This window comes from Mustela erminea, chromosome 5 (genome assembly GCF_009829155.1).
Source record: "Mustela erminea isolate mMusErm1 chromosome 5, mMusErm1.Pri, whole genome shotgun sequence".
NCBI classification, from domain to species: domain Eukaryota; kingdom Metazoa; phylum Chordata; class Mammalia; order Carnivora; family Mustelidae; genus Mustela; species Mustela erminea.
In genome coordinates this window covers 74,554,625-74,574,435 of record NC_045618.1, presented here as the reverse complement: position 1 = coordinate 74,574,435, position 19,811 = coordinate 74,554,625, and the positions used below count along the sequence as shown (strand labels likewise).

The 19,811-nt window shown below is 45.4% G+C and overlaps 2 protein-coding genes across 5 annotated transcripts in view; one reads left to right on the top strand and one right to left on the bottom strand.

Moving 5' to 3' along the window:
* The window catches only part of SLC7A7 (solute carrier family 7 member 7), a 55,859-nt gene extending 47,832 nt beyond the window's left edge, over positions 1 to 8,027 (top strand). For all 4 annotated transcript variants that reach the window (XM_032343795.1, XM_032343798.1, XM_032343797.1 and 1 more), the window contains 8 exons: positions 2,101 to 2,226; positions 2,981 to 3,125; positions 4,541 to 4,664; positions 4,975 to 5,078; positions 5,372 to 5,468; positions 6,821 to 6,970; positions 7,119 to 7,302; positions 7,513 to 8,027. In XM_032343795.1, coding sequence (XP_032199686.1) covers positions 2,101 to 2,226; positions 2,981 to 3,125; positions 4,541 to 4,664; positions 4,975 to 5,078; positions 5,372 to 5,468; positions 6,821 to 6,970; positions 7,119 to 7,302; positions 7,513 to 7,619 — 1,037 coding nt within the window. In that variant the 3' untranslated portion in view covers positions 7,620 to 8,027. The remainder of the gene's footprint in view (positions 1 to 2,100; positions 2,227 to 2,980; positions 3,126 to 4,540; positions 4,665 to 4,974; positions 5,079 to 5,371; positions 5,469 to 6,820; positions 6,971 to 7,118; positions 7,303 to 7,512) is intronic.
* On the bottom strand, positions 7,798 to 19,595 carry OXA1L (OXA1L mitochondrial inner membrane protein). Its single transcript, XM_032343810.1, has 10 exons — positions 19,494 to 19,595; positions 18,887 to 19,048; positions 18,011 to 18,215; positions 10,205 to 10,348; positions 9,868 to 9,953; positions 9,535 to 9,699; positions 9,300 to 9,404; positions 9,025 to 9,187; positions 8,844 to 8,924; positions 7,798 to 8,764 (listed from the first exon to the last, which is right to left on the bottom strand). Exons 1-10 carry the CDS (start codon positions 19,554 to 19,556, stop codon positions 8,643 to 8,645), a joined length of 1,296 nt encoding a protein of 431 aa, XP_032199701.1. The 5' UTR covers positions 19,557 to 19,595; the 3' UTR covers positions 7,798 to 8,642.
* Positions 19,596 to 19,811: the final 216 nt, after the last annotated feature.

The window sequence follows — 19,811 nt, the reverse complement described above, 5'->3', positions numbered from 1 at the left end:
CTGGAGATCATGACCAAGCCAAAGGTTAAGGGAAGGCAGATGCTTGACTGACTAAGCCAGGCAGGTGCCCCTGTCCCTGGTGTTTCTAATCAGAAACCTGGGCTGGGGGCCACCTGCACCTGGGGGGCTCAGTTATTAGCATCTGCTAAGCGTCTGCCTTCAGCTGGGGTCATGATCCCAGAGTCTTGGAATGGAGCCTCAAATCAGACTCCCTGGCCCCAATGGGGACCTGCTTCTTCCTCTCCCACTCCCCCTGCTTGTGTTCCCTCTCTCGATTTCTCTGTCAATTAAATAAATAAATAAAATCTTAGAAAAGAAAGAACGAAAGAAAGAAAAACCTGGGCCAGGTCCTGTTTGTAAGGCAGCAGCAGAGCCCAAGGGTGAGGCGTAGGGGCTACACAATGGAGAGAAGTTGCAGGAGGGCTGATGGCTGGCTGGAAACAGAAGTCCAGTGATTAAAGGATGGGTGATTGACTGCGGAGGATTAACAGGTCTGAAAGATTAGTGGAGGGTGAGACACAGACACTTCTGTCACTTGGTGGGGTGCTAGTGGAGACTGTGTGCTTGTCCTTAATTATTAACTTAGCACTGAGGAATTATGGGTGTAGTCTTGCCCAACCCTGTGATACTGTTTGGTTGTTTATTGTCTTGTTTATTAGGTAGAAAGGCAAGTGTTTGTGTAGGACTAGGATGCCCTTTCTAGGGAAGAGGAAAAAAGAGCTTGGGCAGCCAGGAGACAGGAGGGGTGCGAAGGAGGGAGAGGGAGAGACAGAAGACGATCCAGCTGTTCCTTGAGGTTGGTCTTTCCTGCTTCTCAGGATGAAGATGCTTCCGGGCCAGTGTGGTGAGGCCAGGACACAAGAAAACAGGAGGATTAGGGACAATGAAGGACATGCCTCTGCCAGAACTGAGACAGGGAGGAGGCTTCCTGTGAAGCATGCAAGCCCAACACCAGACCTCCCTTTCTCTACTGGGAAAGAAGGCAGGCTGATGCTGACCTTGCCCTTGGAGCTCTTACAAGGACTGGCAAGCCTTCCACCTCAAGCTCCTGTGGCTGAGCTGGGAAGGCAGGGGCAGTGAGGTGATTGGCTTCCACAGTGGAGGTGGGCTGCAGGGCCCTGCCCACTTCAGACGCTGGTGTAGGATCCAGAACATTCAGTGGGCTCTCAGAATCCTTTCTTTTCACTTTCTTCCCAGCCACATCCTGGGACTACGGGGCAACCTAACAGCAAATGTGGGCTTCCTTTCTTGAATTTTTTCTTCAGTAGTGGATTGAAACTTTTTTGGGGGAAATGGATTTCCCTGAGATTCTGACAAAGGCTATGGACCTTTTTCTTAGAAAAAATGCATATTCTTTGGACATGTGTACTTAACTATTTACAAGGAATTTCAGGCCTTGTGGAAGCCCTAGGTTAAGCACCCTGGCTATGAATTTTCCCAGAGCTTGTAGGGGTAAAATTATTGCCTCTACCCCAGGGTAGGACTTAAGGAATGTTTCTGGCTCATTCTTTTGCATTGTCCATCAGGAAAAATGCCATTCCCACTCTATAGGAACCTTGGCTCCAAGGATCTTTCCAAGTACAAAAACAAGTGGCTGTGCTGGCAGGCGGAGCAGGAAGTCTGGCCCCCATTCTAATCCTTGGCCACACGTCCTGACCTGCTGGCCCAGCACTGGATAAGTCACAACAGGAATCGCCAAGGTTAACAATACCACAGATTGCTGAGTCCTGGAGGCTATATCAGGAGGTAAAGGGGTGCAAAGCTGGGAGGACAGTGACTTTTCAAAGCCATAGCCAGAAAACATCACTAATCCTGTATGGCTGCCAGTCACCTCCCACTGCTGGGAGCACTGTTGTGTGTAAGCAAATCCAGTTACTTTGTTTCCTCCCGATTAAGTGCTGAGGGTATGTGTGGTGCTGCCTACACCTCAGCGGGGCCTTTGAATGCTAATGCTGAGGACCTGCTGGGCAGAGGTTTCAAATAGCTCAGGTCTTTGGCCAACGGGTCTGTTTTGATGACTGCTTCTGGAAGTAATGCTTGGGGGTCCTAGGCTCTCTGGGTGGTAAGGTCATTTACCGATCAGAATTCTTATTTTTTCAGGTCTCTTAACCTTCATTAACTGTGCCTATGTCAAGTGGGGAACGCTGGTACAAGACATCTTCACCTATGCCAAAGTGTTGGCACTGATCGCCGTCATCATCGCAGGCATTGTTAGACTTGGCCAGGGTAAGCTGGAATAGCCACGAACTCTTGTGCATTTTCTTTGCGTCCTACTTCTTTAAATGCCTTTTGTGCATTCTCACTTGCTAGGGACATGATTTACATTTTATAGAGGAGGAGACTGAGGCTGCAGAATTAAGTATCTTGCCCAAGTCCCTAATTCCTGGTACGTCAGTGGGGATTTGTACACAGGCTGACCTGAAACCTGTCTTCTCTGCATGCTCCCAGAGGCTGATCTTGGCAAAAAGGCTGATCGTCATGCCCTGGGAGTTGGCTTTAGCCGACTGTCTAGCCCAGTGCTGTAGCTATGTTTGGTTTACCCTTGGAAGTTCTGCAAGGGCAGAAATGAACTCCTTGTACCCACCCCCCTCCAATTTCCAGGCAGGAACACTAGTGTGCCCCGCTAGTCTGTTGCCGGGGGCGTAGTAAGTGCTGTCCTTCTTCCGTCCCGTACCAGCTGTTTGTAGTGTTAGAAAGCGGGTAAGAATGGGGCAGTTTACAGGGCGGGACAGAACCACATCACTTCTGTTCTATAGGCCTTCTGCTCTGTAATGGTTCCTTACCCTAGCAAGCTGCCCCAGTCTTTCCTGTCAGGATCCCCATGCGGTCTCTGGTTCCGTTTTAACAGTGTCCTTGCTGCGGAAGGGGTTCTAAGCCCCTCACTTGCGGTGAGCACCATGTTCTTCTCCTTTTCCGGATCACTTTGAAGCTGGGGGTAGGCCGCTAATCCTTCTGCCTTTGCATGTTCTCTGGATTCTAGGAGCCTCGACTCACTTTGAGAATTCTTTTGAGGGTTCATCATTTGCAATGGGTGATATTGCCCTGGCACTGTACTCGGCTCTGTTCTCTTACTCGGGCTGGGACACGCTCAACTATGTCACTGAAGAGATCAAGAATCCTGAGAGGTAGGTATCTCCCCATCAGTTTTCCATGGCAGTAAGGATAGCTATCATTTACTGAGATAGCTCACCATAGCCACCAAGACAGATTTTACCAGCTCCACTTGAATAGATGCGAGGCCTAAAGGCCAGAGAGATAGCTTGTCAGGGATAACCGCAGGCCTTTTCCCATCTGTCACTTCATTCTTCCAGTAAGTACAGCAGGTTGTATCTGTTCATGTGTGCTTTCTCTTAAGCGTTTTCCTTAATATTCACCTATCCTTATTCCCACATAATTTTAGGTCACAGATGCCCCCAAACTTCCCTGTTTTCTTTTCGAGCCCTTCCTGGTTTCTCAAATTTGTACTGACGTAGTGGTATGATGTCAGCACTTAACAGCATTATTTCAGCCTTGTTATTCTAAATTATTCCACAGTTATTCAGAATGACAAGAGCACTGGACAGGGAGTCAAAGGGTCTGGAGCCTGTCTTTCCACTGATTTGAGTCCCCTGCCAAGACTGCCAGCTTCCTTATCTGTAAATTGAGGGGGTTGAATGATGTGATCTCCAGAGCCCTTCCTGGCTCTCAGATTCAATGATTCTTGGAACTAAGATGTTCCAAGAGTGGAGTGGAGTTTCTGTAAATTTTTAAGTCAAAACAATAAACTCCTCTTGGTCCACAGCCAGTGTTGCAATCCCGGGAGCAGAAGAGAGAAGTAGGACTGAGGCCCTGGGTCAGTGGTGGTGCTTCCACCTACTGGACAGAAGCTAAATGACTTGAGTATGCCCCTTCCCCCGCACTTTGAAGAATGTTTATGAAAGTCATAGCTTTATTGCTTTAGAGGACCTTGTCTTTGTGTCTTTCTCCTAGCCACTGGTTAGGATAGCCCCCAAGGTTCTCAGACTGAGTAAGAGGATGGAGTGAACCCAGTTCCCAAGTTGCTTATTTAGATACACACATTGTTCTGGTCATTGAGGACCTTACTCTCTGGATTTCACAATTTGCGTCCCTAATTTCCTCTTATATTTCTCAACCTTAAGACATATTTCCCAATGTTGGCAATCTTGTAAAGGGAATTCTAACACCAAGAGGCTTGGGATGTTAAAAAAACAACAACCCCCACTGGCCACCTCCCCACCCCCACCATCTTCTGTGCTATTACACAGTGACATTGTTTTTTACTAATTCTTTTTCTGCTGGTTAGCCTTTTCTCTAAATGTGATATTCCTTTCCCTTGATGCTCTTTAAGCTCTGAGCTCAAGAATGAAGTCACTGTTGTACACAGCTTCAAAAGCAAAAGCACTGGGGAAACAAACAGGAGGACCCATCCCTGGATTGGTGTTAAGAGTCTGAGGACCCATCCCTGGATTGGTGTTAAGAGTCTGAGGATTAAAGGATGTGACCCTGAGACTAATGTCTGCATTATTCTATTTGGCTGTAGGAATCTGCCTCTGTCCATTGGCATTTCCATGCCCATTGTCACCATCATCTACATCTTGACCAACGTGGCTTACTACACTGTGCTAGATATGAAGGACATCCTGGCCAGTGATGCTGTTGCTGTGGTAAAGAATTTTCACTAGAAGAAGGCTGAGGGTGTGTTTGTGGGCTTTTTGGAATATTGTAGGTCCTGAAAGTCCTGGAAAGGGGGTAGTCCTTGAAAGGACTATGCTTAGGGGTACCGACCTGGCTCAGTTAGTTGAGTGTGCAACTCTTGATCTTGGGGTTGAGTTTGAGCCCCATTTGATGTAGGGAAACTAGGCTTACAAGGTTGTCACCCCAGCTGTGGAAGGAGGGTTGGTTAGATTAGGGACCTCTGGGGGCATACTTTCATCCTTTTTAGATCCTAATGACCCTTCTGTTCCTTTCTCTTAGACTTTTGCAGACCAGATTTTTGGAATTTTCAACTGGACAATTCCGTTTGCAGTTGCATTGTCCTGCTTTGGTGGCCTCAATGCCTCCATTGTGGCCGCTTCTAGGTAGGAGTGGTGTCTTTTATGGGGGGTGGGTGTTGTGAAGAACTATGGCAGGGGAGGGTAGGACTTACAGGACCCAGAGTTCAGTCACTATGTTCCCCAAATCGTATTAACCCCTTTGTTCTTGTTTCCATTAGCAGCCTCCTGTTCTCACTCATCTCAAAACTGAACCCTATTCCATATTATTCACACTCTTTTGAAGGAGGGGAGGGCAGCAGGAGTGCTAGGAGGCATGTGAACCAGCCCCACCCAGTATCCCACAAGTTTCTCAGCCTCTCTTATCTTACCCAAAATAGGCTTTTCTTTGTGGGTTCAAGAGAAGGCCACCTCCCTGACGCCATCTGCATGATTCATGTTGAGCGGTTCACGCCAGTACCTGCGCTGCTCTTCAATGTAAGTAACCTCAAGGATGGAGCTGAAAGGCAGACTGGGGGGAAATGTTAACAGAAGAAGTGGGGGCACCTGGTTAAGTGTCTGACATGATTTCAGCTCAGGTCATGGTTTCACGATTGTGAGGTCGAGTCCCCACGCTCAACATGGAATCTGCGTAAGGCTTGCTCTCTCTCCCACCACCATACATAAATCATAAAAACCAACAAAAACCAGCAAAGCAACTGTTCTGGCTTTCCCAAAACCTCTAAAAAATTTAGTAGAAAAAGTATCTTCTCGAAAAAGAAAAATGGTAACTCTTCCAGTCTAGGATAAAGCATAAAGTACACTGATTATAATGAATGACTGCCCTGATAGTAAATGACATAATGTTTAAGGGAAAAATGATCTTCTGTGGGAGTAGAAGGTAAAGGTGGTAAGAATTCTTAGACAAAATGCATTTTTTTTTTTTTTTAAAGATTTGAGAGAGAGTGCATGCCAGGGTGAGGGACAGAGAGAGGGTCTTTTAAGCAGACTCCGTAGGGAGGGCAGAACCGGACATGGGCTTGAACTCAAGACCCTGAGATCACAACTTGAGCTAAAACTAAGAGTTAGATGCTTAAGTGACTGAGCCCCCTAGGTACTTCTAGATTAAATATATAATTGTTTTTGGTTAAAGATCTTATTTACTTATTTGACAGAGACACCGTGAGATGGGGAGCGGAAGATGGAGAAGCAGGCTTCCCTCCAAGCAGGGGGCCTGACATAGGGCTTGATCCCAGGACACTGGGATCAAAGGCAGATACTTAACGACTGAGCCACCCAGGCGCCCCTAGACAAAGTACATTTGAAGTGGATTTTTAAGGTTAGGCTGCAAAAGGTGGAGATGAGCTTTAGGTTAACCAAACAGTATGTGGGGAGGTAGATGGGGCACCTGGCTGGCTCAGTCAGTGGAACATGCCAACTCTTGGTCTCAGGGTCGTGAGTTGGAGCCCCATGTTGGACATAAAGATTACTTTTAAAAAAAGGGCATTGAAGAAACCCAAAGACGTATCAGAGTCCTAGGGCAAAGCAGTATGGAGTTGGTTAATAGGAGATAAAAGCTGAAAATGTAGGTTGGAGCCACTAGAGAGAGAGGTTCTTCAGCGAAAGATTTGTGAGGAATTGTACTGATCTGTGCTTTACAGAGGTTAACTTGGCAAGGGTTTGAAGAATGGGCCTGAAAAACCAATTGAGAGGCCACTGGCTTACTAGAAAAGGAAGGAGATACTGTGACTAGGGTGCTAAAGGTTGTGGGAACAGAAGAGGACAGATGCGGGTGAGCGTGGCTTCAGTGACCAAGGCTGTGAGGAGCTGACCTGGGCTTGTGTCCGCAGGGTGTCATGGCACTGATCTACCTGTGTGTGGAGGACATCTTCCAGCTCATTAACTACTATAGCTTCAGCTACTGGTTCTTTGTGGGGCTCTCCATTGTGGGTCAGCTTTACCTGCGCTGGAAGGAGCCTGATCGGCCTCGTCCCCTCAAGGTAATCCACCTCTATCCTACCTTTGCCTGGGACTTGGTGGTAGTTGGGTGTGGAGGTGAAGGGGTTGGAAAGGATCAGTGTTCTCATCTTCACAGAAGAAACTGTTACTATAGCTGCCTAACCTCCACCTGTTTTCTGTGCCCTCCAGCTCAGCCTTTTCTTCCCCATTGTCTTCTGCCTCTGCACCATCTTCCTGGTGGCCGTGCCACTTTATAGCGATACCATCAACTCCCTTATCGGCATTGGCATTGCCCTCTCAGGCTTGCCATTCTACTTCTTCATCATCAGAGTGCCAGAACACAAACGACCTCACTGCCTACGAAGGATTGTGGGTAAGCCTTTGGATCTTCAAGATGATTAGCTGTTGTATGGCCTTTTCCACCCCTCCACATCTGGTCCCCCGCCTCCCAAGTCAGCTTTGCCATAGGGCCTTCTGGTTGTTAGGCTTAACTGAATTATCCCTCAGGTCAGCCCCGTTCAGTGCCCCTTGAACTGAGCTCAGCTGACCTCTTCTTAGTTCTGACTCACATTTCTCTTTGTAGCATCTGCTACATGGTACCTCCAGGTCCTGTGTATGTCAGTTGCTGCAGAGATGGATTTGGAAGATGGAGGAGAGATACCCAAGCAACGAGATCCCAAGTCTGACTAAATACTGTCTAGAATCCATCCTGAGATGTGGAAAGCAGGGGCCTCTCATCCCTTACTGGCTGGAGCCAAGGAAGATGAAAAGGAAAGTACACTTGGTTGAAGCTGCTCAGCCCAGGTTTCTGGACAGATACCTTCAGTTTTCGAACCTGCCTTTTAAGAGATGAAAAGTAATTTATTTGTTTTGCTACACATTGCTTTATTGTCCCTTTAAAAAATTCTGGAACAGACAGTGGTGGGGAGCACGTCAGGTGTGGGCTTGATCCCCTGTGTTAAGATTTTTACTCACCTCTGGGTGTGCCTACCCACTCCTTTTCCTTTAAAAGAGCCAAAAATGCTCTGAAATTCCTGTCTCCTTTTAGAGACATGAAACTGTCACAGGTGCTAGATAATAAAAGGGTTATGTTCTAAACTTTGAGTGGTTTCATTTGAGAATGGTCCCAGAGACCTAAGAGGAACACTAAAAACAGTCTTGTGCTTGAAAGTATCTGAGTATTTCTTTCCTCTCAAGTCAGCTGATGCAACCACTCTATACAAGAGAACACACCGAAGCTGCTCTAGCAAAATGAGATTTTTCACTAACAGCCTAATTATATCTAAGAATTCTGAGCACATGTACTTCTTGAATATTTATAGCATCCTGAGATAAATGTGGATGGAAAAACTCACGTATGGGGTGGGAGTGTAAGCTTGTAATGCCAGGTTACAATGCTGAGGCACTTCCTAAGAGCATGGGCAGGAGCAGTCCCCAGTGGATGTAGTCTTCAGTTTTCTGGAGCACACCATCCATTTCCCTGTTTAATAAGTATTCGGAAGCAGCATGTAGTACAGAGGTTTACTGATTCTGTGGCTGGCAAGATCACTTGGCTCTTTTACACTTAGGTTTGAGTCTGTAATGGAACCCACTTTTAAAAGGAAGAGCTCTATGCCCCAGCGCTTCTAGATCTGGGGCAAGGACTCCGGGTCCAATCTGTTCTGATGCCGAGTCTGAGGAGAGAGCTCCCACCAGTCGGAGCAGGAACGGACTTCAGCCCAGTGTGTCACGCCAGGGCTGCTTTGGCTTGGCACTGCTGCTGTTAGGGGTGCTGGGAGGCTGATTCTTTCCATGCTCTAGCAGTGGGTTGTGGGTAAAGGTCTGTCGTAAGGGACCTAGGGCAAGAGAAGACAAACATGAGGAACGAAGGAAAGGAAGAAACAAATCAGAATAGAGCCTGCAAGGGTTATTTACCCCTGGCGGCTAGTTCCAAGTGGTTCTGCATGCGTCGTTCGCGCTCCTGGAGCTGATGCGCCAGTTCAGCATTCTTCCACCCTGTTGTAAAGAGGAGGAAGACACTGGGTCCTATGCCCATTTTTAGATGACTTCCCCAAGTCGTGTTTCACTAAGGACGTGTTTCAATAAGAACACTTACCTCTTTTGAAGCTTTTTATAAAACCTTCCCGTGGAGGTAATTGGCTAGAGTCATGCACAACACGCTGGGGGATTTTAAGTATAGTCCGTACGGCTGGAATCCGGAGGCAAGCCACCTGGACCAGGGAAAACATATTGGAGGAGAGCCAGTACATGAACACCGCCTGGAGGAGGAGAAAGAGACAGTACTCAGGAACTGTCCTCTGCTGTCAGCTTGATGGGAGATGGCTGGGCTAGATGGAAAGGCTTGGAGCCAGTTCCTAAACTATTACCTACCGTGGGGAAATGGATAGTTATGGGCAAGACGGCTAGGGGCATCACTCTGAGCACATTTCTCATCAACTGAAGATCAGAACTTTGCACACCGGTCTCTGCACCTAACTGCCAAAAAAACCAAAAACAAAACAAATGCATGTCATTTCTAGAGAATCTGGCTCAGATTTCAACCCATCAACTCTACTTTCTTCACTCTCCACTTTGCAGGCCTGGCACTTAGCCAACCTGAGCTTACCTCAAGGACACCCCACATTGTAGCAGTGACCACTAGTGGTAATACGTAGGTGGGGTCAGACAGAGTGAGATCCTGGAACCACAGAAGGCCACCTGTCTGCAGGCTGGGCACAGGAAGGTTGGCCATTTCTCTCAAGGCAATGAAGAAGGAGATGAAGATCGGGGCCTATTACACAGGATAAACAGTATCAGTACCCTTTAGCAAAGGGGACATTTTCATTTCTCTATTACTGAAAACCCTATCATCACCACTTGTTTTTTGGGGGTTTAAGGCATGGAAACAGGAGTTTATCTGACTGGTATAGGACAAAATAAGGAAAATGTTTTTGCTTACCTGAGTCAGAGGTAGAATAAGAGGTCTAAAGAATTTAACATCATGCTTTTTCTGGTAAAATGTCATTTCCGAGGAGGCCTTGTAAACTGTAAAGGAGGGGAAGTTAATGGTTGGGTTAATAATTACACGGATGGAGGTGACCATCCTTATCACCTGGCCCATAAAGTTTCTACCTGACCCTGGCCAATCACTGGAGACATTAGGCCCAAGAAGCAGGTAGATCTTTAGAACTTGCCCACTTCTAGCAACTCCTGATATATGCCATTCCCGTCCCTCAGCAGCGTGTCAGGAGAGTGTAGATGTGTCCTCTCCTGTGCGCATTCTGCAGTTGACTCACACTCAGCATGGTCTCCGGCCAACTTGGCCTCTCTGATTCGAGTGGAAAACTTTTGGATCTCTGGCATGTGGTTATGGATCTTGGCTGCTTCTCGCTGGCCCTTCACGATGAGAGGAAACACCAGGCAGCGGGCAAGGACGGTACCTGGAAAACACAGCCAGGACTGGAGTGAAATCAAAGCAGTCCTACAGTTGGAAGGTTGAAGGTTTTTAGGTCCTCACTAAAAGGGTCTTCTTTATTCTAGTTTTTTTTTCAATACTGTGACACCTGCTGAAGGAACACGTAACAAAGGGCACGGATGACTTGGTTCCTGCAAGGCTTAGTCCTCTGCTTTGACCTCACAAAACTCTAGCATTAACTTCTATAAGGAATGGCCAGGGATACTGTTTATTTCCTTGAACAAAAGGAGGCAGACAAGATACTTTTCTAGATAGTGATGTCTGAAGTTTTCTATTATCAGTGGAATCTCCCTAACCCCAACTCTTTAAGTATAACCCCAATATACGTAAGAGATAAAACAGATATATAAGAATTGCTCTGAGAGAGAGAGTAGTTTGGCTACAGAACTATTCAAGCTCTAGCCTTTGCTTTTCTCAGAGGCACCATTATAGATCAGGGGCTCCTAGGAATGAAGAGTGAAAGCCACTATCCTAGAAATCCCTAGGGTAGGAAGTAATCTGGTGGCTTACTACTTTAGTTCCTCCCTGTTTCTTATACTTCCTATTTCCTGATCATTCAAAAAATATTTAGTTTATCTGTAGACAAGGAAGGTGGGCTGGGCTGAGAAGAGAGGGTGGTGGTGCAGTGGGGAATATGGGATTAGGCTTTATCAACCTTACCATAGTTGATATGGGGTGGAAAGAGAAGGGAAGCTAAGGATGAAATGGAAAATACTAGCCCTGAAGGAGTAGACTGAGAACTGGGCAATGGCAGGGAAAGATGTGGTTAGAAAGACCGGAAGAAAATCAGGAAAGATGATCACAAAAGCTAACGGAAAGATTTCAAGGTCTAATGTGTCTAATTCAGACCCTAGACCCAAGGGGATCATAATGGATGAGGAGGAAAGATCCTGGGCTTACATCCTCTCAAGAATATACCAAAATCTACTACTCCATATAGAATTACCTCTGTACAAAGAACTTTAGCAAAACAGATCTTACACACCTAAGGATATAAAGAAAAAGTCATTTTGAGTTGGGTAGGAGGCCAGACAGGGTCTCGTCAGGACCCACAGTGGCAGGGATTTCACAACCAGAGAGATAGACACTGTGAAACAAGAGGTCCAAGCCCCATATTTGGTTCCCAGCCCTACAACACTGGCTTTGAAAATCAGCGAGGCAGGGCGCCTGGGTGGCTCAGTGGGTTAAAGCCTCTGTCTTGGGTTCAGTTCATGGTCTCAGGATCGAGCCCCGCATTGGGCTCTCTGCTCGGTGGGGAGCCTGCTTCCTCCTCTCCCTCTGCCTGCCTCTCTGACTACTTGAGATCTCTATCTATCAAATAAATAAAATCTTAAAAAAACAAAAACAACAAAACCAGCGAGGCTTACACCTGGGCCACACATGAAGGAGATTCACGGACTCATTTTGGGGCATGCTGGCAGGGCAGGGATCTGTTGGAAGATAATCTGGGGATGGAAGAGCTGGCGGGCACCATTTCTGACATTCTCCATCTACTGTGCTAGCACCAGCTTGTCCAGTCCAAGTGACCCACAGGCCAAGAGCCCTTAAGTGGCTCCCTGCCCCTGCCACACCCAGATGAACTGAGCCTGCACCAGAGCCACACCCCCCAACAAGCGGCCCCTGTCCTGCATATACTAGAGCACCCACAGCAGCTGGACCTCACAGTCAGCCACACAGGAGGCCTGGCCTCCCCATCAGTGGACTATAGCTGTCACAGCTGGGCCTTGTAGCCAGTTGTGCTGAGACCCACCCCCGACACTTGCCCACCCAACAGCAGCAGTGGCAGGACCTTAGACAGGATGGGGGACAGCCCTGCTTACCAGCATACCTGAAGGAGTTGTGGCTGAGCCCTGCAGACAGCTGTGTCAGGGGACAGCCCTGCAAACCACTGAGTTTGCACCAACAGTGACCCAGCCATAAGAGGAGGGTGCATGCAGCCCACTCAAAGAACCCCTAAGGCACCTGGATCGGGTGACTGCGAAGTTTGCACTACTGAACCTCACAGGACACCTGCAAAAAGCTACTCCTTCAAGACCAAGAGACAGAACTGATCTAATTCAAAGAAACAGAGAGTTAGGCAAAAATGAAACAGAGAGCATGTTATAAATGAAATAAGACAAAACCTCAGAAAAACAACTAAAGAGATGAACAATCTACCAGATAAAAAGGTCAGAGTAATAGCCATAAACATACCCACCGAACTCCAAAGAATGAACAAAATGAGAACTATGAAAAAAAAAAAATCAGAGCTGAATACAGTAACTGAAGTAAGTCCACTAGAGGGATTCAGCAGCATATTAGGTAATGCAGAAGAACAAATCAGTGATCTGAAAGGTAGTGAAAATCACGCAAATGGAACATACGACAGTTTAAGGAACCTGTGAGGCAACATCAGGTCTAACTAACACTGGCATTATAGGGATCCAGGAAAAGAAAGAGAAAGGGACAGAAAACCTGTCAGCTGAGAAATTCCCTAACCTGGCAAAGGAAAGAGATATTCAAGTCCAAAAAGCACAGAGAATCCCAAAAAAGATGAGCCTAAAGAGACTCACAGTAAGACTAGTTACCAAAATGCCAACAGTTAAAGAATCTTAAAAGCAGCAAGAAAACACAAAACAAAACCTAGTTACATACCAGGAACCCCCATAAGGCAATCAGCTGATTTTTCAGCAAAAACTTCAAAGGCCAGAAGAGAGTGGCATAATATATTCAAAATAGTGAAAGGAAAAAACTTACAACCAAGAATACTCTACCTGGCAAGGTTATCACTCACACTGAAGGAGAGATAAGGAGTTTCCCACATAAGCAAAAGCTAAGGAGTACATCCACACTGAACCAGCCCTATAAAAGAAATGTTAAAGGGACTTCTCAAAACAGAAAAGGCCATAATTAGAAATAAGAAAATTTATGAAAAAAAAATCTCACTAGTAAACATATAATAAAGGTAGTGGATAATTACCTACAGAGCTAGGGTGAAGGTTACAAAAGTAGTAAAATCATCTAGACCTACAATAATTAGTCAAGGGATACAAAAATATTAGAATATCACAAATATCTTAGAATATTAATTCTAAGATACAATGTTAAAAACAATGTGGGAATTTTCAAGCCATTTTTTTGTATAACCTACCCATTCAAATTATTACACAATTATTTAACAGGTTTTCTAAATAAGTTTTTAAAGCTTGGGGGGGACAAGACCCCATAAAATGTGGGAAGGGGGGACTAGTATTTTTAGAATCCACTTGAATTTAAAGCAACCATCAACTTACATACATTTATATAAGATTTCTATACATACAGTGTTAAATAGGAACTTAATGGTAACCATTAACCAAATACCTATAATAGAACACATAAAAATAAAGAGAAAGGAATATAAACATAACACTAAGGCATGTCACCAAATTACAAGGGAGAAGACAGCAACAGAGAACTACAAAACCACCAGAAATCAATACAATGGTAAGAAGTAGGGGTGCCTGGATGGCTCAGTCAGTAGAGCATGTGATTCTTGACCTAAGGGTCCTGAGTTTAAGCCCCACATTGGATGTAGAGGTTACTTAAGAAAATGGTAGGGGCTCCTGGGTGGCTCAGTGGGTTGGGCCTCTGCCTTCGGCTCAGATCATGATCTCAGGGTCCTGGGATTGAGCCCCGCATCGAGCTCTCTGCTCAGCGGGGAGCCTGCTTCCCCTTTCCCCTCTGCCTGCCTCTCTGCCTACCTGTGATCCTTCTCTCTGTCAAATAAATAAATAAAATCTTAAAAAAGAAGAAAATATGGTAAGAAGTATATATCTATCAGTAATTAGTTTAAGTGTAAATGAACTCCATGTTCCAACCAAAAAACCAACAAACCAAAGAGGGCAGCTTATGGTGGTATAGGCCTATCTTAGGAAAGAAAAATCTCAAACAATCTAACCATACTGCTAAATGAACCAGAAAAAGAACAAAGCCCTAAGTTAGTAGAAGGAAGGAAATAATGAATATTAAAGCAGAAACAAATGAAATAGACTAAAAAAGCAATGGAGAAGATCAACAAAACTAGAGATTTTTTTTTTTTTTTAAACTTTTATTTATTTATTTATTTGACAGAGAGAGAAATCACAAGCAGGCAGAGAGGCAGGCGGAGAGAGAGAGAGGGGGGAAGCAGGCTCCCTGCTGAGCAGAGAGCCCAACACGGGACTCGATCCCAGGACTCTGGGATCATGACCTGAGCCGAAGGCAGCGGCTTAACCCACTGAGCCACCCAGGCGCCCTAGAGATGGTTCTTTAAAAAAGATAAAATTGGTAAGGCTTTAGCCAGACTCACTAAGAAAAAGAGGGCCCAAATAAAATCAGAAGTGAAGGAATTTAACAACCACCACCACCTAGGAAACACAAACACAAAGGATTGCAAGACAGTACTATAAACAATTACATGCCAACAAATGGGACAACCTAAAAGAAATGTATAAACTCCCAGAAACATACAATCTTCCAAAACTCAATCTGGAAGAAATAGAAAATCTGAACAGACCAATTACTAGTAATGAAACTGAATGGGCAATCAAAATCCCAACAAAAAACACTCCAAAGACCAGATAACTTCACAGGTGAATTCTACCAAACATAGAGGAGTTAATACCTATCCTTAAACTATTCCAGAAGATAGAAGAAAAAGAAAAGCTTTCACACTCATTCTACAAGGCCAGCATTACCCAGATACCAAAAGCAGACAAAGACATTAAAAAAAGAGAAAACTATACGGGCCAAAATCTGTGCTGAATATAAATGATGCAAAAAACCTCAACAAAATATTACCAAACTGGGGCGCCCGGGTGGCTCAGTCATTAGGCATCTGCCTGAAGCTCAGGTCATGATCCCAGAGTCCTGGGATCAAGCCCACATTGAGTTCCCTGCTTGGCAGGAAGCCTGCTCCTCCCTTTCCCACTCCCCCTGCTTGTGTTCCCTCTCTCGCTGTCTCTGTCAAATAGATAAAAAAAAATTAAAATTTTTTTTTTACCCAACCACTGTAATTTATAACAATGTATCTAAAGGATGATTTAATACATTTGATAACACATTTAATAATACATTTAAAGGATGATTCACCCTGATCAAGTGAGATTTATTCTGGGAATTCAAGGATGGTTTAATATTCACAAATTCAGTGTGATTTACTACATTAACAAAATGAAAGAAAAATGTATGATCATCTCAACAGGTGCAGAAAAAGCATCTGACAAAACTCCACTTCCACTCAAGATAAAATCTCTCAATAAATTGTGTTTAGAGAGAATATACCTCACTATAAGAAAGGTCATATATGAAAAACTCATATTTAAGGGGGCACCCGGGTGGCTCAGTCAGTTAAACATCTGCTTTTGGCTCAGGTCATGATCTCAGGGTCCTGGTATTGAGCCCCGAGTCAGACTCCCTGCTTCGGAGGAGGCCTGCTTCTCTCTCTCCCACTCTCCCTGCTTGTGTTGTCTCTGTCAAATAAATGAAATCTCTGGGGGTGGGGGGAAGGATGTGGAGAAGAGAACCCTGGTGCACCACTGGTGAGAATGCAAAATTGTACAGCCCTGTGTCCAACTTCACACTCAGTGGGGAGTCTGGAAAGACGCACTTGCTCTTTCTCTTAAGTAAATCTTAAAAACCCCAAAAAACCCCAAAACAAAAATGTATTTGCACCTGTAAGTTCACTGTAGCATTATTTACAATCGTGAAGATATGGAGGTAACCTAAATATCTGTAGATAGATGAATGAATAAAGAAGGTGTGGCATATAAACACACGACAGAGTATTAAGCAGTGATTAAAAAAAAAAGTGAGGGGCACCTGGGTGGCTCAGTGGGTTAAAGCCTCTACCTTCGGCTCAGGTCATGATCCCAGGACCCTGGGATGGAGCCCTACATCGGGCTGTCTGCTCCGCAGGGAGCCTGCTTCCTCCTCTCTCTGGGCCTGCTTTTCTGCCTGTCAAATAAATAAATAAAATCTTAAAAGAAAAAAAAAAAGTGAGCTCTTACCATCAGTGACACGGATGGACCTACAGGGTATTAGGCTATGTGAAATAAGACAGAGAAAGATAAACATCATATAATTTCACTTGTGTGAAATCTAGAAAACAAAACAGACTCATAGATACATAGAACAGTCTGGTTGCCAGAGGGGAGGGGACTAGAGAAGATGGGCAAAATGGGAGGAAATTAAAAGGTACAAACTTTCAGGGGTGCTAGGCTGGCTCAGTCAGTGGAACATGTGGCTCTTGATCCCGGGGTTGTGAATTCGAGCCCTACACACCCAATGTGTGGGTCAGGATCATGACATGACCCTGAGATAAAGATCTGCACACTCCATCAACTGAAACCAGCTAGGCACCCCAGGGATTGGCTTAAATAAACTTAAAAAAAAAAAAAAAAAAAAAAAAAAAGTACAAACTTCCAGTTGCAAATAAAGATGATCCAGGGATGCAATGTACAGCATAGAGACTTACAGTTAATATACTGTAACAACTTTATATGGTTACATGGTGATCACTTCATAATATATATCTTGAATCACTATGTTATACATCTGAAACTAATGTAATACTGTATATAAACTACAATAAAATAAATTGGAAAAAAGTGTCTAACACAGAAAGATCAAGTATGAAAAATGGGTTCAATAATGTCACTGACAAAATGAGGTGGTTTTAGTAGATTGCTAAAAAGAAAAGGTCAGATTGCTGAGTGTCAAAGAGTGGAAAGAAAGAAGTAAGTCCACTGCATACAGAACAGTCTTTTAAATAAGAGCTTTGAAAGAAGAAAGAACTAAGGATGAAAAGAAGGGACTTTTCCTCAAGAAATCCATGGTATACTTGAACATGTTTATATTTTCAGAATAGGGCAGTAAAAAGAGAGAAGCTGAAGGCCTAGGGGAAAGGATGATCACCAGAGCAAGGTGTAGGAAGAACAGAATTTAAAGTACAGTCTTAACCTGCAAGAGAAACAATGTGGGCACCTTCCAACTGGCGGCAGGGGTGGGTGCGTGGGGAGAGGTTTAAGCACCAGGCCTGACCTATCACCTAAAGCAGGGCAGCTTCATCACTGTTAACAAGGTCTCCTTACTCTAACCCCATGCTCACATTAAAGATCTACACTTGTTGAATCCCAGGTGATCCAGTGGTTTTATAATGTCCTTTAGGAAAGAGTAGTAGTGTGTATCTAAGGATCAAGAGCCTCTATTCCTTGTCTGAATCATCTGATTTTCTGACCCCTAAACTTCTGCAACTACAGTTGACCCTTGAGCAACAGGGGTTTGAACTCCCTGGGCCCAAGCATATGTTGTTGTTGTTGTTGTTTTTAAACAGTACGGTACATGTATTTTTTTTCTTCCTTAATTGTAAGAATGTAGAATACATGTAACATACAAAACGTGTACGAGCTGTTTATGTTATCAGTAAGGCTTCTAACAGTAGGCTACTAAGTTTTTGAGTAGTCAAAAGTTATGAAATTTCAACTGCTGGGCGGGGTTAGCGCCCCTAACCCACAGGTCGTTCAAGGGTCAGCTGTATTCCCTCCACCCACTTACAGAAAGGCTATCTTTGCAGTTCTACCCTAAGTTCCCATTTCTTCTACCCTTGGCCAGGATGTGTTTCCCTTACATGCAGCAATGGCCCCCCACCAAGGTAGGCCTAGGTTAACATGCATAGATTCCAGTAAGTTCTGAATCAGTCCCACTGGGGTGTATGACCCCAGACCCAGTTCAGCGAAGCTCTGTTCTGCAGCAGCTTGGACGACATCTGCGGTTTCTCCAGAAGCCACCTCAGGTACTGCTGTGGGTGAGGGAGTTGCAGGAGGGCCCTGAACCTGTGCAAAAGGAAATCATGTGTAATACTCAGTAGGGGGGACATACAGAAATCACAGGCCCCCTAATAACTAGTATCAGGTTGTTCTATTGACTTTCTACTTCTTGTTCTCCGGGTTAGTCTACAGTGTAGACTACACAGAATTCAAGGCTTAAAAGGACATCTTACTTTTTCCTCGGGACAGGAAGACGAGTTACTTAAAGTAAGACTTCCTGACTTTCTTTCCTATTAGGAAGTTATTTCTTCTATCAGTGTTCCAAACTTCACGGTCATTTGAGTTTCACTGGCACAATTTTGCAGATACTGAAACTATACTAATTTTCATTTAAAACAATTCAGTTTTTAAGACCAAAATATTCACTTGGTCTCACCATCAGAAATATTAATACCCAAGAAGTCATTCATATGAAATTTATAACTTTTCTAACACACACACACACACACACACACCTGGAATCATATCTCATACACCTTCAGGGGCTTGCCACCATTATGGCAAACAGTGCCTTGTTTATAACATCAATCTATCCTGCTGTACTTAAAATTATTTCCCCACTGATGCTACAATTTTGGGAGATGCATGGAGTGTGCCACATCCCTCCTCCTTGTAAACAAAATAAAACCGACCAACAAACACTACTCCTAACGTCGCAGGGACGAATCGCCTCTTACCTGGGCTTCTGCGAACAAGATCACGGAGGTACTGAGGCCCCGGGGTCCAGAGCCAGCGAGGACGACATAGTGCGGGCGCTCGAAGCACCCGCCGCTTGGAGAGAGGAGCCCCGCAGTCAGCGGTTTCCGCGGCCAAGGCGAGGGCCCTGCGACGCTGTGGAACTGAGAGGGTAAAAGAAGGATGGAGCCCCTTTATCAGGAGCAGATGTCACTAAACATGTTCATTAGCCACGAAGCACGCAACCTTCTACCACAGGTGAAGTCACTATTACTCTCCGCGCGCAGATGGCTGGCCCGAAGGCATGCACTTAGTGCAGCCTGGCTCTCGGTTACCGCAGGTCCACCCCGGAGCAGAGAGGTCGAGGCTGACGTTTCCGTGGCAGGGGTGACATCGGGACCCACAGACAATATGCGACAACAATATGCGGCCGCTGAGCCCGCAGGGTCGGGGACATAACCCTCCCATGTACGCATGCGAGCCTAGGTCAAGAGAGGCAGGTCCCGGTGAGGTCAGCGTCTGCTCAGGCTGTTCCTGGCATGCGCTGTCTCTGGCTGGGATCATGGGGACAGGGCTGGGTCCTGGCACTCAGCACTGGAGTAGCCTTACCTGACGCTGTGACCGTAAGAGACGCAGAAGCTCCCGGCGACCGTACATTAAGCCTACCGCCATTTTGCCGGGAAGTGGGCTGAGTGCGCTTGCGCTTGCGCTTGCGCACTCAGAACTTCAGCCTCGCGGGAAGAGGCCCTTTTGGAAATGGACATGAAGCCAGAGCTGTTGCTATGATCAGGTGGTAACTGAGACTGGAACTCAGCGGCCATATTTGAAGTGGGTAAGAAGACGCTAAGGGCCCTATTAACAAGATCGCGCAGTGTGTTGGGAAGATTGAGAGGAAATTGAAGTTAAAGGCCACCTGAAGGGCTGTCA

What these genes read in the sequence shown, in the direction of transcription:
- OXA1L (XM_032343810.1), bottom strand. Translation starts at nt 19,556, where the DNA reads ATGGCGGTAGGCTTAATGTACGGTCGCCGGGAGCTTCTGCGTCTCTTA. An exon ending in CAATGTGGGGTGTCCTTGAG is followed by an intron (nt 9,405 to 9,534) that starts GTAAGCTCAGGT and finishes TTTTTTTGGCAG; the next exon opens with TTAGGTGCAGAGACCGGTGT. An exon ending in TATAAAAAGCTTCAAAAGAG is followed by an intron (nt 8,925 to 9,024) that starts GTAAGTGTTCTT and finishes TCTTTACAACAG; the next exon opens with GGTGGAAGAATGCTGAACTG.